This window comes from Semicossyphus pulcher, unplaced genomic scaffold (genome assembly GCF_022749685.1).
Source record: "Semicossyphus pulcher isolate SPU_LCO1_2020_fin unplaced genomic scaffold, fSemPul1.0.p SCAF_2, whole genome shotgun sequence".
Lineage (NCBI taxonomy): Eukaryota > Metazoa > Chordata > Actinopteri > Labriformes > Labridae > Semicossyphus > Semicossyphus pulcher.
The window spans coordinates 25,110,673-25,127,161 of NW_027211693.1; the positions used below are offsets into that span (position 1 = coordinate 25,110,673).

Sequence of the window (16,489 nt, forward strand, 5' to 3'; positions counted from 1 at the left end):
TAAGGAGAAACGATTAACTCATAGATATAAGAATACACTGTTTTTAATTGGGAGGATAAATCACTTTGGTATCTGAGAATTTTTAAGTTTTAAGTTTGTATCAATCAAAAGCTGAGTATAGGCTATAAAATGTAGTAATACGATACAGCACAAGATATTTGACCGTGTCAGGTTGAAGAGAAAAACACACATTTCCCATCGAATCAATGTCCCACATCAGCACACATATTAAGAAGAAGAATAAGTGATAGTCACCATGCTATATGGTGACTTAAAACAGCAAATCTATCCATTTGAAAAGGTAAATCTAACTTAAAATGTATCAGTCTTACTCACCAGCTGACATTCACAGGGAGCTTCTCCTCTACTGATGTCTGGATGAGACCTTTGACTCTTGTTCCTCCTTGTGATTATCGTCCTGAAGCTGTAAAGATAAATGATTAACGTGCGCAGGTAACGCACAGATAATAAAACAGCACTTCCTCTTTGTTGGTGAAAGAAACACGTCAAAGCATCTTCCAGAAATTAAACAGATCCAGTCCCAGGACAGAAACTCTTTAGAACTTAAAATGTCCACCTGTTGTTTGCTCTCACACATGAAAACATGGCTGGTTAGTAATGAGGGACAAGAGTAGGAAAACGCCTCGTCCCATCATTGGCCGGTCAGCCCTGTCACCAGTGAAACATGGCATTGTGCCACACTGGCTCATGAAAGTCCAGACCAGAGCCCAGGAGCGTCTGAACCACTCTTTTGTTTCAATGGGTGCTTCTGTTGTCATGACAACAACAGCAGTCTTTCCGCCTCCATTGAGAAAACCGGATGTGACCGGCCTTTCTAAAAAATGTCTCCTCAGAACCAATCAGATGGCCGAGGCTTTTTTTTTTTCAGAACCCACACATCCATGTACCTTCCTAATGAGCTCTTCCCAATTAGCCGTCCCTCTTGGTCTGCCCTCCTAATTACAGGCTGTCACACAAAGGATTATCTTCTCCTCTGTCCAATGGATTCATTCATCATCAGACATTTGCCTCAAAACAAAAGCACAGTCCCACAAATCTTCAGAAAACATTTAATAGTAAATTTGCTCCTTTTGGGATGTTTAAAATTGGGTAATGAACAGAGGTACACAAAAAAACACACTTGGAAACCTTAACATGTAGCCTATACTGTAAATGTTAATCACTGTAACAGGGATCTTTGGATTTTTAGAAAAACCTTTTTCATTCCACCAAAGTTACTACTTCTGTTGTAAAGCTAACTTTAATATAGCATAAAGGCACGTGCCACTCATTTAAATAGGGATACACTTGTATTAGCTTGTAAGCGACAACAGCCATGCTAGCAGCTACAAGAGGCTGTTCTGCAGGACAGCAGTGCTTTGAGCTAAATGCTAACATCAACATGCTGACTTTGCTAACTTTTTTACAATGACAGTGCTGACATGTTCATGTATGGTATGATGTTCACTATCTCAGTTCAGTGTGTTAGCATGATAGCAATTAGCACTTAGCACAAAATACAGCTAAGGCTGAGGAGATTGTCATTAGTTTCACAGGTATTTTGTTATGAACTATTATATTGAACAAAATACAGTTTTGACTTGATGGTGGTGCTAAAGGTTATATAAATGAGATGTCAAGTTCTTACATCGGTCCATCATCTATACTGCTCATCCTGTTCATTGTCGCGGGGGATCTGGAGCCTATCCCAGCTGTCATTGGGCGAGAGGCGGGGAACACCCTGGACTGCCCGCTAGTCAATCACAGGCTAACACATAGAGACAGACAACGCTAACATTCACTCCTCAAGCAATTTTAGATTAATCAATTAACCTCATGAGCATGACTTGGACACAGGAAGTTGGAGAACCTATGCATGCATGCATGGGGAGAACACGCAGACTCCACACAGAAAGTCCCCTTCCGACGGATTCGGGATTAGAACCAAGAACCTTCTGGCTGTGAGGCGACAGCGCCAACCAAGTTATTACAATTGATCCTCAACATGAAGTTAATCATGTCCCACATTTCTAGAGAGAAAAAGTTTAGGGAATAATGCAAATTTAAGTCATTGGCACCGGGAATGTTTGTACAACCACACTGACCAACTGAGGGACTGGCATTGTGATCCCAGGAGCCATGTCTGAACAATTATCAAAGTGCGTGAGATTGGTGAATAATAGGCCTTCTCAATTATCACAGGAGAGGAAGATCAGCGATTATATGATGAAAATAATTCACTTAGTTCAACAGAACATGAGACGCTTATAAGGAACAAAGATGCATTCTCACACATCCCGGGAATATTGATTTAGCAGTATCACATGAGAGGGAGTGATGTTGTACTGAATATCATCACGGCTGTGATTCACGAACATCACATCCTCGAGTGTGATGTTGCTTTTATACAACAGTTATACAAGCAGCAAATCGTAGTAAACAGTAACAATCAACAACAGATTTTTTGCTCCACCAACTGAACTAGTCCCACAGCTTAACTGAAACTGAACTTTTGTTGCCAAGCAACCCAAACATTCTCCTGCACTCTGTGTCTCCAGGTTACCACAGATCAGCTGTTTATTATCATGTACATGTATCTGTTTGTTTTAATTTATCATCAACCAGTGAAATATGAGTCTGCTGTGTGATTCAGAGGTACCAGCTTAAACAATGTACACACACAAGGTCTGCTGTAACGTTAATTAACAATATTCAGAACACCGGGCTGAGGCGGAGTGATATTCACAGTGAAAAGTTCAGCGATGTTGTACTATATATCGCCACTCATGGAATACCTCTTGTCCAATCAGATTACTTAGTTAGAACGAACTGTTGTATATGATTCATGTTAATAAGCATAATCAGTAAGATATGACTGATATCCCATAAATCTGTCCCTAAAATCTTATCCAACTAGACTTTGGTTTATGACTAACAGAACTGAAAACAACACTGCCATTCCTTACCAAGCAATAAAAAGTTATAAAACATTGCTGCCAAAGCAGTTCCAGTAAACAGAAACATAAGATAAAAATAAAATGACTAAATAATTCCAGGGCGATTTCTTTCCACATACATGATGTAATAAGTCCTGATAAGTACTGGGGCAAACTGGCTCATGAATTGAGATACAATAAAATGATGATAATTTAAATGTAATAAAAAATATGGATAATGTAATCACTGTGTCTAAGTTATATGAATATACATTCATGTATAAGTGATACAGGTTTACCAACCTTATTTATTGTAAAGACATTTATCATTGAATGAAGTCACCAGAATACGTAACAACATGTTGTAAATAACACTTGGACTACACAGTGAATGGTGCACACTCAAGCCTGTTCTGATGCACAATTTTACTTTAATTTTCTAATACTTTATACTTTTTTCCAATACAACTCCAAGAGTACTGTTATTAAGCAGTTTTCTTATTATTTAGTTACATTTATCATGCTGCTCATAGATTAGATCAATATTTCACACACAGGAAATGATCAACAAAAAAACCCCCTAATTCTTCCAATAAAAGGTTAAAAAAAATAAACCTTTACAACATGATGATACTGTCTATAATATGACATAATGATATAGTGAATATAGAACTTTGAAAGGAGACGTGCTGCGTAGTGTACTATTGATACTTGATAAAGATTATGTTTTTTTTAATATGTAAGAATTTAATCACAGGACCTTTTCTTGTAACATATTTTAAACTAAGCTATTACTAGTTTTGCTTAACAAAAGTTCAGAGCTACTTGTCTCACTGCTAATGAGGACTTTTTCTATCTCTTTTATTAAATTCCCTGAATAAAAATAAGCGCTTTTCATAGGCGACTCTGAACTTTCGAGTCACTGACACTCTTTTCTGTCAATTACGGTAAAAATGGCCGCACGGCGTGTGCTCACCGCTCTGCAAATACGCAGAAATGGGGGTGTAACAGGGAGCTGCAGAAACCCAAAACAACAGTGGGACTGGATTACACTTCATAGAACCAAAAAGTAGCGATTACATAAAAAATCTCGGGAGTTGCAAAACCAGTAATCCGCGCAATATACGGCCAGAACGTGGTGATAATAAGAGTGTGTAATGTTTAGCACCTTTTTTTACAGCAGTGGTGAAATCCACGGAATGTTCCACACGGGAACAGCTGACCATAGGATGCCGCACTTAGCCTAACGAGATGTGAACATTACAAGGAAAATATCAGTGATCAGATGTTTGCATATTAACAATCAGGTAACTACACTCCTCCTCTTGTTATTGCTTTGTCTCGGTCGGATTATGGAGATTTACAGTGCGTGTTTACGGGAGATGGTTAGACGGGTTATTAGGGCTGTCATCCTGCTCAACCTCCAGCCCCTCCTTGTTTTGCTGCTACCGAGAGCGATGTTGTAATGTTTACATTTAGTCTATGTTGCAAACCACTGCTGCTCTCCTTGCTCAGCTTTTCAATAGGTGCATAATTTAGGATGCATGCAAAAGACTAGATGTGCTCGAATGCTTTGCAGATAGGCATTCAAAACAGACACAGACATAATTTATTAACTCTAACTGGACAAATTGGGCCTGATAGGTAGCTTATGAGGCCAGATAAAGCTTGATAGTCCCCATGTGCAGAACCACATAAAACCCTTTGCTGCTGTACTCGCTTAACTATAAAACTATAGGTGAGAAATTCCGTGTTTTAGCTGATAAAGGCTGCTCCTCACTTTATCATGCAAGTGCAACATTACATAACCGGCTGGGTAGTCTACAGTAGAGTAGGACGTTGTGGCCTCCAGTGAGAGTCAGAAAAGACTGTGGGCCACCGTAGAGTTACAAACCTAGAGGCTGGGTCTTCTACAAAATAAACACTTTATCTAATTAGAAAACACAATGCATTTTTACTTTTGGTATAATGTGTTTGTTTTTTGAAGAGAGACAACTTTCCAAACTAGAGATGCTTTAATGACGATTATTAAACTTTTAGGTCGTTTAATGTTATAAACTGATATTCTCTTGGAAAATAGATATAATAGACATTAGCAGCTAATGTAGCGTGCTTTAAGTATAAAGGGGCATAAAGTTGGTGTATTCAAGTGAATTAACAGTCCCTCAATGTCATATTTGAATACAAAACTTCAGTATTTTTCTATTTTGCGCACAACTTGTGACTTTTATTTAGCAAAAAGAAGAGCCTTGTGTATTAAGGGTGTCAAAATTAAGTACACTTGAACGAAGTTACAGATCTCATTGATTCTTCCATGTGTTCTATATATTATTTGGTTCAATTGTGTTTTTCAGACATTTTCTGTAACCCTTCAACCTCACTTCGAGCTTTTTGTTTATAAGCTGCAAATAACAACAGGAACTGCTTGTTTTGATACATTGTAGCAAAGACTGTCTGGTTGTCTGCTGTCTGTGTTTGCTGCTCGCTGATTGGTCGCTCGGAAAAGGAGGCGTGGTTTCGTCATAACAATGCATTTCAAGGAACATACACGCGCCAAGGAATGTTTGCTGTCGTTAGGTTGCTAACGTTATCTATTCACACATCTAACGGTATTTCCTGCTCAGGTGAACGCTGCCGTCAACGGACCGGCCGTACTGCGGTTTTTGGAATAGACGGATACCCTATGCAGCAGTTGCAAACGTGTGTTAGCTGGCTAGCTTTAGCAAGCGAATAGCAGCTCCGTCCGACATTGTCACAAACTGTCGGAGGAAACGCCAGTCAGTTGATAGTCAGGATCCGTTGGCTTCTATCCGCTGATGGTGATCGGTTAGAGGAGGTTACATACGAGGATAACTTGATGGGACACGACATTTCGGATGCTGAAACACCTGCCGTCTCTCCTTCCTACCGAGCAAGCCAACTAGCTAAAAAAGTAAGATGTGGGCTGTGCTGTTGGCCAACTCGCTCAGCCTGTCTGTACAATGCTGGTCTCTGTCTATGGTTTAGTTAAAATGTTATATGGGTAGAATATGTATGCAGTGATAAGTGAGCAGATGTCTTAACCATGTATTAGCATGCTGGTTAAATAGCTTCCTATTAGCAGTTATCTGCAGGTGGTGAGCCCTGCTATGCCTGGACAAAGCGTTAGCATAGCTCGGCTAAACTGAGCTGCTCTCCTTCAACAGGGACGTCGAGTCCGCCTTGAAAATAAGAAACAAACGAAAACCACATCGCTAATGTTTGTCATTTTTGCAGTGGTTTGTGCAGGGCATTAAATATTACTTGTAAGATACGGTATAACGTCACCGTGGCCCGTTAAATCGTAAGATAGCGAGCGGTCCCGCTTGCCTACCACATCTTTTGTTGTTGCTTTGTCTTTTGAGCACATGGCTCTCCATGTTTTTGTTCAGGCAGGCTGCAGCGACCCCTATTTATCCTGTCCCCGCGTGTACCGCATTAATTACACTTCCACCTAAACACTTACACATTTACTTTTTATCTGAGCGTTTTAGTTAAAACCAATATATGTAAAAAAATAGAAATAAAAAATAGTACCCTTAAAATTGAAAATATAACAAAGAAATTGTTGCAGCTACAATGAGATGCGTTTGTGACTTTTCATATAGACATTCATGTCATTAATAATGGCCCAGATCTTGATCAACTCAACTCAACTTCATTTATTTATATAGCACCTTTCAAACATACAAGCATGCAACCCAAAGTGCTAAACAAAGGAACAAACAGAGAGTGAAATAGAACAGAAATTGACAACAAATTTAAAAGACTAAAACAAGGAAGTAGAAAGTAATAGAAATCATTTTAAAAAGAGAAATCACTACAGTAACCAAGACAAATTATGTACCAGAGATACAACTTTGTATTAAACAATAATAAGGATAAGGATCATTAAAATTACTCCACATTAAAAGCCAGATTCAAAAGAAAGGTCTTTATTTCAGGCCAATCGTAGTGTTATTTGTCCTATTGCTGGTAATAACAATGTCTTGTGTTTTAAATATGTGTGCACTTTTAAACTTGTGCTTACCATGAGTAGAGCAGTTATAGAAAGTCCTGCTCACATCTTAGAGCAAGTAAATATGAATTTCAGTACAAATATTAAAGTTTATTAAAATATCCCTTAACACAGAAAAAGGCGATAAAGAATTAAATGTTACACAGATAAATAATTAGAAGACTCGAAAGTATTGTTTGGCACTGTGTTACTCATGGTGGATTCATGTTGGGTCTCTCTCTAAATAATATAAAAAAAGAGTATGGTCTAGACCTGCTCTTTTTGTAAAGTTTCTTGAGATAACTGTGGTTAAGATTTGGCGCTATACAAATAAAATTTGATTGATTTGTAATTGTCATCTAGAAAGGAGTGTTTTTCTTTATAAAAGGTGTAAATATTTCACTTTATCTGCTGTTTTCCTTGTTGAAAATAGTGAGTAAATCTACCTGCGGTTATTATTGCTCACCATGTTACTTTCCATAATGATTACACTGTGTGCTCATACACAAAGGATATAAAAGGCTTTGTAGCCTATGAAGCAGGGTTATGAATTTTTCATTTGGTGTGTTTTTGCAGGGTTAAGACAATCAGAGGCTACATACAAGTGCCTCCACTGAACCGTTTCCTTTCCCAGAGTGTGACTCGTCTGCACGACGTCACCAATGCGACCATGGGAAATAGCAGTAAATAGGCTGCCACCAACAGCCCCCTTAAACCCCAGGAGGTTCCTTGGAGAGCCCTGCAACGCCCCAGTGCATCTCAGGAGAAGGTAAAAACTATGCTGCATCTTTTTTTTCCAAAGATAAATTGAATTTAATGTTTAGTTCTTTGTATCCTTATATGCATTAAGATTAGAGAAGATTTGGAAGCTTTTAACATCAACCAAATGGCAGCTCTGTGTGTGATTCATGTTGTCATACCTGCTGGCCAAAAAATCAAATGCTCCTTTCCTCTTTCCTGAATGTCTAATAAAAAAAACAAAATTGTTATAATTAAGAGCAGATGGTACAATTGATAGTACAGTCGTAGAGTTTAAAGCATTGTCTTAGCACACCACTACTACAGGGTCCCACTTGTATCTTCTTAATGATCATCATTAGAACGTCTATAAACGGCATATTTTTTACAATTTTTTTTGGATTTCTAAAGGAAAATAAATGTGACAACATAAACTACCTGTAAGATGAATATCTTTTTAAATGTAAAATATTTAATGTACATTTTTATGGAAACATTTTAGTCACTGTTTGATTAGAACAAAATAGCACTGAACGAGTATTTAGACTGATTAGTTTGCAGTGTTATGTGGCTGAATGGACTAGTCACATGCAATACAGCTACATATTAAGGGTCTGGATAATGTACTGAACCATGTGTGGCAATTTCTTTTTGTCTTTTCTGATCTTACAGCCCACCAGTGAGACGCCAGTGGGGGAGAAGAGACAGACCTGTTCTGCACAGTTCCCTGGTCCAGGATGAGAATTTCCATCATCTGCTTTTCTCCCAACATCACCAACAGGTTCCTTTAGATGAGTCGAGACAATACAACCACACCAGCACAGCACCACGCATGCTTCACCCCGCTGCTCACCTGCCCCAGCAGAGCCCCATCATGGTGGATCTACACGACCAGGTAACAGACAAGAGCAGCCTGATATGAACAGAAGTTATAACATTTAACAAACATGATTTAATCATCACTCTTTCTCTTAAAAGATGCACCAGGGATCAGTTCCAATATCATACACTGTTACGACGGTGACGACCCACGGATTTCCCATCCACACCGGGCAGCCCCTTCCAGGGTGCAACACTCAGCAGCTCCCAGCATGCTCGGTAATGTTCAGCGGACAGCTCTCTCTGCTCTGCTGCCTTCCTCCTCCTGTGAGTTTGAAAAGGAAGAGCCCAAATGTCATAGTGGCATCCATGTAGCACACCATACCAGCCATGCAATCTGTCACTGTTCATGACTAGCTGATAGCTGCTGTTACTGTGCAGGATTTGAGCTGTAGTCTTTATGTTAGCACAAATATTAGAAACAGTTAGGAAACATAAATATGAATCTGATCTTCCTTTTATTTATTTTTGGAAACAAGCATACTTCAGAGTTATAATACGTGTGGTGTTGTGGCAGTTCTGTCAGTGCTGTGGTGTTATGTAATGCATTGCTTCTGTTCACTACATGCTTACAACATGCTTTCATTGTAACTGCATTTGTCAGGAGCAAAGTTGCTTCGGTTAGGCGGAGGATGCTCAGATTGTAGAGTTTAATCGGCATTGCTTGGGTGAAAAAAATATAATTAACCTGTATAAATTGATTTCTTTCCTGCCTTTTTGTCCTCTCCCCTCAGCTCATACAGGCATGTACCATGCAGCATATGCCAGTGTCTTATCAAGCCTTTCCACCCCTGATCTCCAGCGAACATTTTGTATTGCACCCAACCCCATCTGTACCCCCCCACCAGCCGCCGCACCTTACTCCTCTGAGCCAGTTTGTCCCTTTACAGCCTCAGCACCCACGCATGGTGAGTAGTCCACAGCGTACACATGTCAATCAATGAAAATGAATGAAGTGATCGCTAATTTAATTTGCATGCACATGTGTAATCTGACAGCAACCTTTTCTCTACATCTCTCCTCTCAGCCTCTACAGAGGGTAGAGAATGAAGTTGACCTAAGAGGGGACCAGCACCCATTAGGGACCTTCTCCTACCCTCCCACTCATCACCCACCAGCGCTGCCTCCTTCTCTGCCCTTACAGTATCTTCCTCAAGAGCCTCTGCATCAGGAGCTTCCCTTTGGAGTGGTGAGGCAGCCTGTGACACACATTCATACCTTTTATATCCCAGGGAAATTAAAGTCATATCATGACTATCATTTTTTGTCATGACCTGTTTCACACCAGTTCACTGTCTTGAGAAGCATTAAAACGTTCCCTTTAAAATGCTGTAAAGAATATTAAAGTCTTAAATAATGTCCTTGCTTGTCGTAGGCTGTAATGTTAGTTTTTAACCGTATTTGTGACCAAATGCAAGCTGTTTGGAGATGTTAGACACCGATAATCTAAAGTGGGATGTTTGAGACAGTTGCTCGCAAGAGACTGTTCAATCTTTCTTTTGGAGTCTCAGTCGGCACAATGAGACCTTAAGCAAACACTGTTACTGCTGCAAGCTACACAAGCAAGCAAAGTCAATGAAAAAAAGCCTTAAATGAACTTAAATGAATCCATACATTGGAGGCCACTCATCCAGTTCCAATTCCAATCAATTTAATTGATTATATCATTATGAATTATTGCTTAAAGACCCCTCCAGTGAAAATCAAGTGTTTAACCTTGTAAACATCTCCATGTGGTGTTCTTCATGTGCTACAAGACATATCAGGGACAACATCAGCCGTAAGTCATCTCCATGGCTGGGCCTGTCTGCTTTTAAACTGCAGTGTACCAAGGACAGGCTGAACAACACGTTTTCAGATTGGCAGGTTTGAGATGTCACAAACCTAAGGAGCCAAGTTAATGGACGGGTTGACGCTATGCATATCATTATGTGTAACCTATGGCAACCACTTCGGTGATGCACGAGCCAACTGTAACCGTCATCGTAATTTTTACAAACTCACTAACGTTAAGGTTACTACTGCTAATTACTACATTTCAAACTAGCCAAGTTTCAACAAGTTGCCGCTAAACGGAGGCAGAGACGTGTTTTGTTTCCGGCTGTAATTTTACAAAGGAGAAACGTAGTACATAGTGGGCGAGGACTATGCAGATTTAGACATTTTTAATGAGGGAGAAGGAGGAGATGCCTTGGAAGAATTTATACAAAGTAAATGTATTTTGAAAAAAAAAACCATATCAGATACAATGTATTATTTCAAGTAGAGCATTTTAAACATCTTAAAAAGCAACGTAAAACGTATTAAATTGCATTCTATGTGGTATGAAATTGGTCAGTAAACGTCTTGAATGAATCTTCATGAACCTGCAGAAACCCTGAGTCAAACTGCGTTCTTATACTGCTGGCCACTGAGCCTGAGGCCCTAACACCGACCCTTCCATCAGCTCTTCAGCCACCACAGGTTGCATCCTCTGCATTGCACAGTTGTAGAAATAACTGTAATGTAAAGGCAGATTTAAATTTGTCACCCACACCAACTGCTTCCACGTCGAACCTGTTCTTCAGTAACTTTATTTCCTTAGCAATTGACTTCAGCTTGTCCTTTTTTCTGACCGTTGTACAAAATTTTCTATCAGTGTGAAGAACATGAAAGAAGAAAGTTTAAGTTAATCACTTGTTCTCATGATTCCCTTAATCTCTCTCTCTTTCTCCGCAGCCATATCCCCACATGCTGCCCCGGCGAGTGAGTGGACAGAGATATCGGTTGCAGCAACCCCTCCCCCCTCCTCCTCCCCCTCCATCTTACTACCCAGGCTTCCTCCCTTACTTCCTGTGAGTACCTGCAGTACAAGTACCCTGTTGGGTTAGAGTTAATATTAGGATTCACTTTGGCTTTCTCTGCCTTTAAAAAAGTTATGGGGTATAAAAGCTGGACAGAAGTTATATTTAACTAAATTAACCACTCAGTGCTCAACAAGTTCTGCTTCTCTCTCTGCTCAGGTCGATGCTTCCTGTGCCCCCAACAGCAGTGGGCCCTGCCATCAGTCTTGACCTGGATGTAGACGATGTGGAGATGGAGAACTATGAGGTTAGTGTTATGTTTGTGGAAAAACAAACAAAAACTTTTTTTACACGTTGAATAAACAGTGCTCATGGTTGACCTTTATTTGAAACACATTTAAAAATGTGTGATAGGGGGCGCTGTTTAGCTCAGTTGGTAGAGCAGGCGCCCCATGTACAGAGGCTACAGTCCTCGTGGCACTGATCACAGGTTCAACTCCCAGTCTGCCGATCATTTGGTGCATGTCATCCCCCACTCTCTACTCCCAACATGTCCTGTCTATCTTCAGCTGTCCTATAAATAAAGCCAAAGGCCAAAAAAATAATCTTAAAAAAAATCACTTTTGTGAATATAATATATCTTCGAGGTAGGGACAACATGCAACTTTTATGGTATTTCACTTTCAGGGGAATACATGTCCTGACAGATCCTCTCTCTCTTCCTGTGTAGGCATTACTGAATCTGGCAGAGAGGCTGGGAGAAGCGAAACCACGTGGACTCACTAAAGCGGATATAGAGCAACTTCCGTCCTACAGATTCAACTCAGAGAATCATCTATCTGAACAAACGCTGTAAGCCATTTCCTCACATTTCCAAAGAAACACTCATACTCAGTATAAGATATCCTGGTAACTCTTTTCTTCGCTTCCCTCAGGTGTGTTGTGTGCTTTAGTGACTTTGAGTGTAGGCAGCTACTTCGGGTATTACCTTGTAACCACGAATTCCACGCAAAGTGTGTGGATAAATGGTTAAAGGTAAGTTGCTGCCAGTTTAAAAACATAGATCTTTTATTGTTTAGTGTGAAACCACGTTTAATGTCTGTTTTCTTCTGCTCGACTTCCAGACCAATCGCACTTGTCCTATCTGCCGAGCCGACGCCTCGGACGTTCACCGGGAGGTGGAGTGAGAACTGTCTCTGAGTGCTGAACTTGAAAGCTGCACACTCCAGAGTCTGTCCCGAAACTGGGGACACCTGCCACCTAACCTGCGTCCTCCAGTAATTATCGCTTACCACCCCACTCCTCCTGCCCCTTCCTAATGATAAGCAATCCAGGATTGTTTCTGGAGCCTGTTGTACCTCTGCTGTGCTTCATTGTCCGAGTCTCATGAAACCCACTGCCTATTGCAGCCTAAAGCCAGAGGTCTGGGATCGCCAGCCAGTTCTTTCTCTGCCCCCTCGTTGCAGATTCCAAAGATTTACCCTACAATGCATTTTTTGCTGCTTTTGTTTACAGGGTTTCATTTTTATTTGGTGGATTTGGTTGTGGTGTTCACGATTAGCAGGAGTCCTGCATTGGAAGAGGTGAGTCAGGAGCCTGGAGGATGATGGGCTGGACACCGTGTGCAATTAGCAGAAAATAATAGGAATACTTCAACATGGGTATCTGTGTTTGGAGGCGACGCCTGACCATCATAGATGCATGTTTGTGTAGGTGTTGGGCAAAGTGACTTGTTAATAATGTATGTTCTGCAATAATGTATTGATCATTTCAACAGTTTTACCCTTTCTTTGTTTTAGATTTGCCAGTGCTATTGTGAAAGTGTGACTTGCTGTGGTTAAATGCAGATTCTGTTAAGCCTGAGTTATGGACTGCAAGTGATGGGACAGTAAACTGTGGGTACGTTGAGCCCCAGATTTTCCACTCTGGAACACAGATCTGTACAAAAGCGGTCATGGATTATTGGACTGCATCTTTTTTCGAGGTCATCTGGCATAACTGCACAAGTGCTACACCCACCCTCCATGTCAGCATTGTTCCTCTGGCAAGTGTGAACGCGTGTGTGCATATTGTGTGTGTATGTTTGTCCTGTTCACAGAGCCAATGCATTGTGTAACCACTGGATACAGGGCAGCATGCTAGGATTTGCATGAACTGTTGATTCAGACTAGCAATATTTTAATCAAGCATTGCCACCAAATTTATCAAATTTAAAGAAAAAAAGAAGAGACAAAGAAGCGTACTAAAAGAACTGCTTGCTTATTCAGAAAGCGCCATGAGGGAAGACTAGCATGTGGTTCCACCCCGACTTCGTTTGAGGACGGGAGTCCTCGTCCGAAGGCTATGCTGAAGCTATTGAGCTCTGGAGGCCTGTGCAGAAAGCAATATGTGCAGTGAGTGGCGAGTTTCAAATGAACTTTCTTCCCCTTTTAGGAAGACGGGGCTTTTTATTTCTTTGTTTGTGAGCCAAATCCAATATACAGATATAGCCTATACTGTTCAAGATTTCAGATCTGCCTTCTTATGACCTTGACAAGCACAAACCTATTACTAATCCTGAAAATACTTTGTCATTTCCACTTGTTTTAAAAGTATGCCGTTTTTAAAAAAGGTTTATTTATTGGTTTTATCTTCTATAGAAAATACATTGAAGGAAACCGTTGGAGCACTAACTATGTTTGTGTATGGTATGTGTTATATTCTGGTAACTCGGTCGGGTCATTGTCTTAGGCCATGGTAATGGTGTTGTAAAAGAGCAACTGTATGTATAGCTTCAGTGTGAATGCTTTTAGATAAACGTTTGAAGACAGAAGAATGTTGAAAACCTTTGTAGAAGTCACTGGTGACGCTCCACGATACGCCAGCTGTCGGGGTCCCACAGTGATCAGGACGGGGTTCAAATGACAGAGCGGGAGTGTTCAGTAGTGTAGAAACACTGTTAGACTTCTAGTTCCCTGCTTTTGTTCACACTAAAAAAACAGGAAACATTTTGGGTGGGAGGGAAAAGAGCATCAAATGGACTTTTGCTTTTGGAGTCACTCTTGTCTCTTAACTGCCCCCGTAAGCACTAACAGGCAGTTGTAACCTTTGCTTTTATGTGTAAAGGGATCTTGCCTTTTTCTTTACTTTTGTTTCTTAAGTGAATGTGAGTCTTTGATGTGTGTGCCACCTTCAAGAGAAAAAAAAGAAGCCATTTAATGAGTTAAACCCACAGCTTTGAGAATTAACCTATGTGTACATATCTATTAGCTGGCATATATTGTAAGTTAAAAAAAATCACTCAGGGCCTCTCGGTATATAAAAATAAAGGAGAACAGTCCATTTCAAATGGAAAGGATGCCATGAAAAGGGTATATCTGAATTTGTTTGGCCGTTTTCCTCAGACCATAAATAATTTAATGTAATCAATTATAATATTCTGTTATGTCAAAAATAGTAGATATTACATCATTTAAAGACAGGCATGCAAGAAAAAAAGATCAGTAAATATGTTATTAGTATTCACTGAAAAGAGGCAATGTACACTGCAACTCATTACAAGTGTATTACTCGAACCTGTTTGACTTTCTTTCTCTAACTCAAACCATATGTTCAACATAGCGGTTGTGATCCCATTTTAACTGTGCCACGGTGCACACTATCCTACCTAATTCACTCCCAAATCTACTTCAGAGGTGTTTGCATGATTTAAAAAAAAGTAAACGAGTGTGTTATAGTGGAGGATTTCTCAAAATCTGGTGGGGACCTATTTAATGGTGCACAATATGCATGCTTGTCAACCAGATCCCAACTGATTTTTAGCTCTAGTTGGCTTTGGGTTCTGGGGGTTTGGATCTTAACGCTCAGCTGATAACTGCCATGCATTGTACTGCACACATTTGTAATAGAACTGAATGACTACAAGATTTTATTGCGCTAACTTCATTTTATAGGAAGAAAAAAAAAACTGGTCTTGAATCCAGAAATTCTTACATACATTGTGTTACTGTTATTGCCCTAACGACTGAAAATTACATGCTCTGAAACTACTGTAGTTTATCAAAAGCCATAGTGAAAAGGTGCTAGATGTTCTGCTTTTAGGTATGAAAACTCACTTGCGTGAATGCAATAGTTTGTCATGGATCCCATGTATTCTTAAAGCATGTTATACTAATACCCCTGAACAATGTCAGTGAAAATCAATATAGTTTAAGGGATTAAAAAAATAAAGTGTTGTCATACTTATTTCAGTGTAGTACTGTACCTGCCTATCAGGCTCTTGCTCTCAGTGTATCAATATCTTAAAATGTATTGTTCACATATAGATACCTTAATTCATGTTAATGTTAACACTGTTATTTTTTAAATAAATAATAACTGACAATATCCAGCTACCCTATGAAATAAAAAGAGAACCTCCCATTAAGGCCTAGGTAATGAGGCAACTCTGAATGACAACTGAGAATAGAGTCTTGTAGTCTTTCTGTTAAGAGTTATTGAATAATCTCACAGCTTGTGTGGTGCAAAAATGTGTTCCAATAAGCAGCTAAAATTTATTTAGGATTTGTGATTGATTGCTCCGTAGACGCCATTTATGTTTACCAATGACTTTTGCTGTGGTGGGATAGTGGTTTACTGTTCTTACTCTCCCTGGCCTCTAGAGGTCCTTGCCTGAACACCAGACTACCCACCCGCCAACAGAGCCAGGGGCATGTGTTCTGTGTTAGGCAGATATTTTGCTTTGGTACTTGCACATTTACAGTTACCTCATTTTTTCCATGTTTGTATTGGAGGGCGGGGGGAGAAAACAACTAATATATATTATATATAGGAAACGGTTCTTATTAATGTTATAATTTTTCATTCCATTGGAATCATATTGTTTGTAGCATTTAACATAACTAGTTAGTGTATTATATATACATCTGTATACTGTTTGAAATTTTTAAGATTTGTACTTTTTTTAAATGAAAGTTGCTAGTTATGCTTTACCAAGTAGTGCAATCATATTTTTTTTTTAATTGTTGTGGCTGATTTGAAAGGGTTGTTCACTAATAAATGTATGATGTATACCAATATCACAGTTGTTTTACTTGAGTTCAGCTATTAAAAGGCTACAATGCAGTTTATCCAGTAACTCATCCCTAACTTTACTTTAA

General features: G+C 39.6%; 1 protein-coding gene across 3 annotated transcripts; it reads left to right on the top strand.

The window, feature by feature from the left end:
* Positions 1–3,984: 3,984 nt before the first annotated feature.
* Positions 3,985–16,400, top strand: rnf44 (ring finger protein 44). Of its 3 annotated transcripts, none has more exons than XM_069670079.1 (11): positions 3,985–4,243; positions 7,528–7,720; positions 8,362–8,584; positions 8,668–8,835; positions 9,303–9,476; positions 9,596–9,757; positions 11,287–11,402; positions 11,571–11,658; positions 12,082–12,203; positions 12,287–12,386; positions 12,476–16,400. In XM_069670079.1, exons 2-11 carry the CDS (start codon positions 7,614–7,616, stop codon positions 12,536–12,538), a joined length of 1,323 nt encoding a protein of 440 aa, XP_069526180.1. In that variant the 5' UTR covers positions 3,985–4,243; positions 7,528–7,613; the 3' UTR covers positions 12,539–16,400. The 3 variants fall into 3 exon arrangements, with proteins under 3 accessions (XP_069526180.1, XP_069526179.1, XP_069526181.1); XM_069670078.1 differs by lacking the exon at positions 3,985–4,243 and adding an exon at positions 5,500–5,868; XM_069670080.1 differs by lacking the exon at positions 3,985–4,243 and adding an exon at positions 5,500–5,868 and having other exon boundaries at positions 8,668–8,787.
* Positions 16,401–16,489: the final 89 nt, after the last annotated feature.

Bases quoted from the DNA above. Each gene is read 5' to 3' on its own strand.
- rnf44 (XM_069670079.1), top strand. From the start codon at position 7,614: ATGCGACCATGGGAAATAGCAGTAAATAGGCTGCCACCAACAGCCCCC. The intron at 11,403-11,570 runs GTGAGTACCTGC...CTCTCTGCTCAG, and splicing joins GGCTTCCTCCCTTACTTCCT to GTCGATGCTTCCTGTGCCCC. The intron at 11,659-12,081 runs GTTAGTGTTATG...CTTCCTGTGTAG, and splicing joins TGGAGATGGAGAACTATGAG to GCATTACTGAATCTGGCAGA.